This window comes from Otolemur garnettii, unplaced genomic scaffold, assembly GCF_000181295.1.
Source record: "Otolemur garnettii isolate 467f Iridium unplaced genomic scaffold, OtoGar3 scaffold00065, whole genome shotgun sequence".
NCBI lineage: Eukaryota > Metazoa > Chordata > Mammalia > Primates > Galagidae > Otolemur > Otolemur garnettii.
In genome coordinates, this window is record NW_003852460.1 from 1,129,433 (window position 1) to 1,132,276 (window position 2,844).

General features: G+C 60.7%; 1 protein-coding gene across 1 annotated transcript; it reads right to left on the reverse strand.

Annotated features, from left to right (window-relative positions):
- Positions 1 to 432: 432 nt before the first annotated feature.
- P2RY8 (P2Y receptor family member 8) lies at positions 433 to 1,509 on the reverse strand. The gene has a single exon (XM_003793078.1). It carries the CDS (start codon positions 1,507 to 1,509, stop codon positions 433 to 435), a length of 1,077 nt encoding a protein of 358 aa, XP_003793126.1.
- Positions 1,510 to 2,844: the final 1,335 nt, after the last annotated feature.

Below are 2,844 nucleotides of genomic sequence, written 5' to 3' on the forward strand. Positions count from 1 at the left end.
GGAGAACCCGGAGACCCTGAGCAAAAGATGCAAATGGGCGCGAATTCCAGTTTGCACCAGGACTGGGGTGCGGTGGGGTGGTCAGGGTTGGGGGTTGACACCTCCAGGCGACAGCCGGTACTGAAGATGATCGCATAGGGGAAGGTCACCTATGTGGATAAAACAGATGGTCGCCTGGGGGCACTCCCAGGAACCATATGGGGACACATATGGAGCCTGGGGCGGTCTCCTCCGCAAGGCTGCTCCCTCATTCCAGAAAACGAAGCGTTCTGTGCCGGTTGCTTCCCTTCTTTCTATCCTTGGTGGGAGCCTGTCTAAGCGGGCGTTCCACTCCCCAGCGCGCCCCCACGGCGGCCATGCCAAAGATGGCAAACTCTGCGCGCTGCAGCCGCCCGCCCGCTGCTCCCCGCGCCCAGCGCCCCAGCCCCGGGCTCAGAACTCGCTCACGTGCCTCTGCCGCCCGGGCCTGCCGGCAGCGTCCAGCCCGTCCTCGACGGTGCAGGACCCGGAGCGCGCAGACAGCGTCCGCGCGGAGAACAAGCTGTCGCGGCCCGCGTCTTGGCTGTCGAGGGGCAGCCGGCCGCAGCGCAGGTAGCCCCGGAGGCGCAGCTGGAACTCCCGCGAGGCGAAGTAGTAGACGAAGGGGTCCAGGCAGTTGTTGAGGCAGCTGAGGCACAGCGTGAGCTTGTACACGTGGTAGTAGCTGCCGCCGAAGAACAGGCGGCTCACGATGTGCACCAGCAGCACGAAGTTGTTGGGCGCGAAGCAGGTGACGAAGGCCAGCAGCACCACGGCGGCCAGGTACACGGAGCGCCGCCGCTGCTCCCGGCTGTGGCCCTCGGGGCTCCGCAGCAGTTTGAGGATGGTGGCCGTGTAGCAGGCCACCGTGACCACGAAGGGGATGAGGAAGAGGAGGACGAAGATGGTGAAGAGGAACACGGCCCACATGGCCACGCTGGGCAGCATGTCCTTTTTGAGCACGTCGAAGCAGGTGGTGATGCGCAGGGCGTCCACGGTGTAGGTGAGGTCGGTGCGCACCAGCGGCGACAGCGCGCCCAGCAGCAGCAGCCAGGCGCAGGTGCAGGCGGCCAGCGCATAGCGGCGGCGGCGCCAGCGCGCGGCGCTCAGAGGGTACACCACGCCCAGGAAGCGCTCCACGCCGATGCACGTCATGGTCAGGATGCTGGAGTACATGTTGGCGTAGAAGGCCACGGTCACCGCGTTGCACATGAGCACGCCGAACACCCAGTGGTTGCCGATGGCGTGGTAGTAGATCTGGAAGGGCAGCACGCTGGCCAGCATGAGATCCGTGACGCTCAGGTTGATCATGAAGATGACGGACGGCGACTTGGGCCCCATGTGGAAGCACAGCACCCACAGCGAGAAGAGGTTGCCGGGGATGCTGACCAGCGCCACCACCGAGTACACGACGGGCAGCGCCACGGAGATGGCCGGGTCCTGCAGCATCTGCAGCGTGGCGTTGTCCGGGCCGGTTATGTTCATGTCCATCCTCCCGAGGACGGGCCGGCGGCGGGGCCGGGAGCTCCGGGGGCGCCTGGAAGGGGAGGCCGGTGAGGGGCAGGTGGGAGCGTGGGGTGGGGTGGGGAGGGGAGGGGGGACGGCCCAGGCAGCAGAGAGGCAGAGGGTGCTGACCCCCCATCTGTCCGCCTCCCTCTCCCTTCTCCCCACTTTTTCCTGTCTCCCTTCTTTCCTTCCTCCCGACCTTCTTCCCTCCCTTCCTCCCTCCTTCCTTCCTTCTTTCCCTTCCTCTTTCCTCCCTCCCTCCCTCCCTCCCTTCTTTTCTCCCTCCTTTCCTCCCTTCCTTCCTTTCTTCCTTCCCTCCCTCCGTTTCTCTCCTTCCTTCCCCTCCTTCTTTCCTTCCATCCTTCCTTCCTTCCTTTTTCTTTCTTTACTTCTTCCTCTCTCCTTCCTTCCTTTCTTCTCTCCATTCCTCCTTCCTTCCTTCCATCTGTTTCTTTCCTTCCTTCCTTCCTTCCTTCCCTCCTTCCCTCTTCCCTTCCCTCCTTCATTCTCTCCTTCCTTCTTCCCCTCCTGTCCTTCCTTCCTTCCTTCCCTCCTCCCCTCTTACCTTCCCTCCTTCATTCTCTCCTTCCTTCTTTCCCTCCTGTCTGTCCTTCCTTCCTTCCTTCCCTCCTGTCTGTCCTTCCCTCCTCCCCTCTTCCCTTCCCTCCTTCATTCTCTCCTTCCTTCTTCCCCTCCTGTCCTTCCTTCCTTCCTTCCTTCCCTCCTCCCCTCCTTCCCTCCTCCCCTCTTACCTTCCCTCCTTCATTCTCTTTCCCTCCCTCCCTCCCTTCCTTCCTTTCTTTCTTCCTTCCTTCTCTCCATTCCTCCTTCCTCCTTCCTTCTTCCCTCCATCTGTTTCTTTCCTTTCTTATTTCCTTCCTTCCCTTCTTCCCTCTTCCCTTCCCTCCTTCATTGCCTCCTTCCTTCCTTGCACCCTTCCCTCCTTCCCTCCTCCCCTCTTCCCTTTCATTCTCTCTTTCCCTCCTTCCCTTCCTTCCTTCCCTCTTTCTTTCCTTCCTTCCCTCCTCACATCCTTTCTTCTCTCCCCTTCCTTCCCTTCTCCCTCTTTCCTCCTCCCCTCCTCCCTCCCTCCCTCCCTTTCTTCCCTCTTTCTTTCCCTCCTTCCCTCCCCACTCCGTCCTTCCCTCCCTCCTGTCCTTCCTCTCTTAATCTCCCTCCATCCCTCCCTCATGTCTTCCTTCCTTTCCTCTTTCCTTTCTTGTCCCTCTTCGACTTTTCTTTTTCCCTTCCTATTTCCTTTTCCTCCTGCCTCTTACTCTCCCACCCAATTACCAAGTTTCAATAAATACCCAAAGTCTG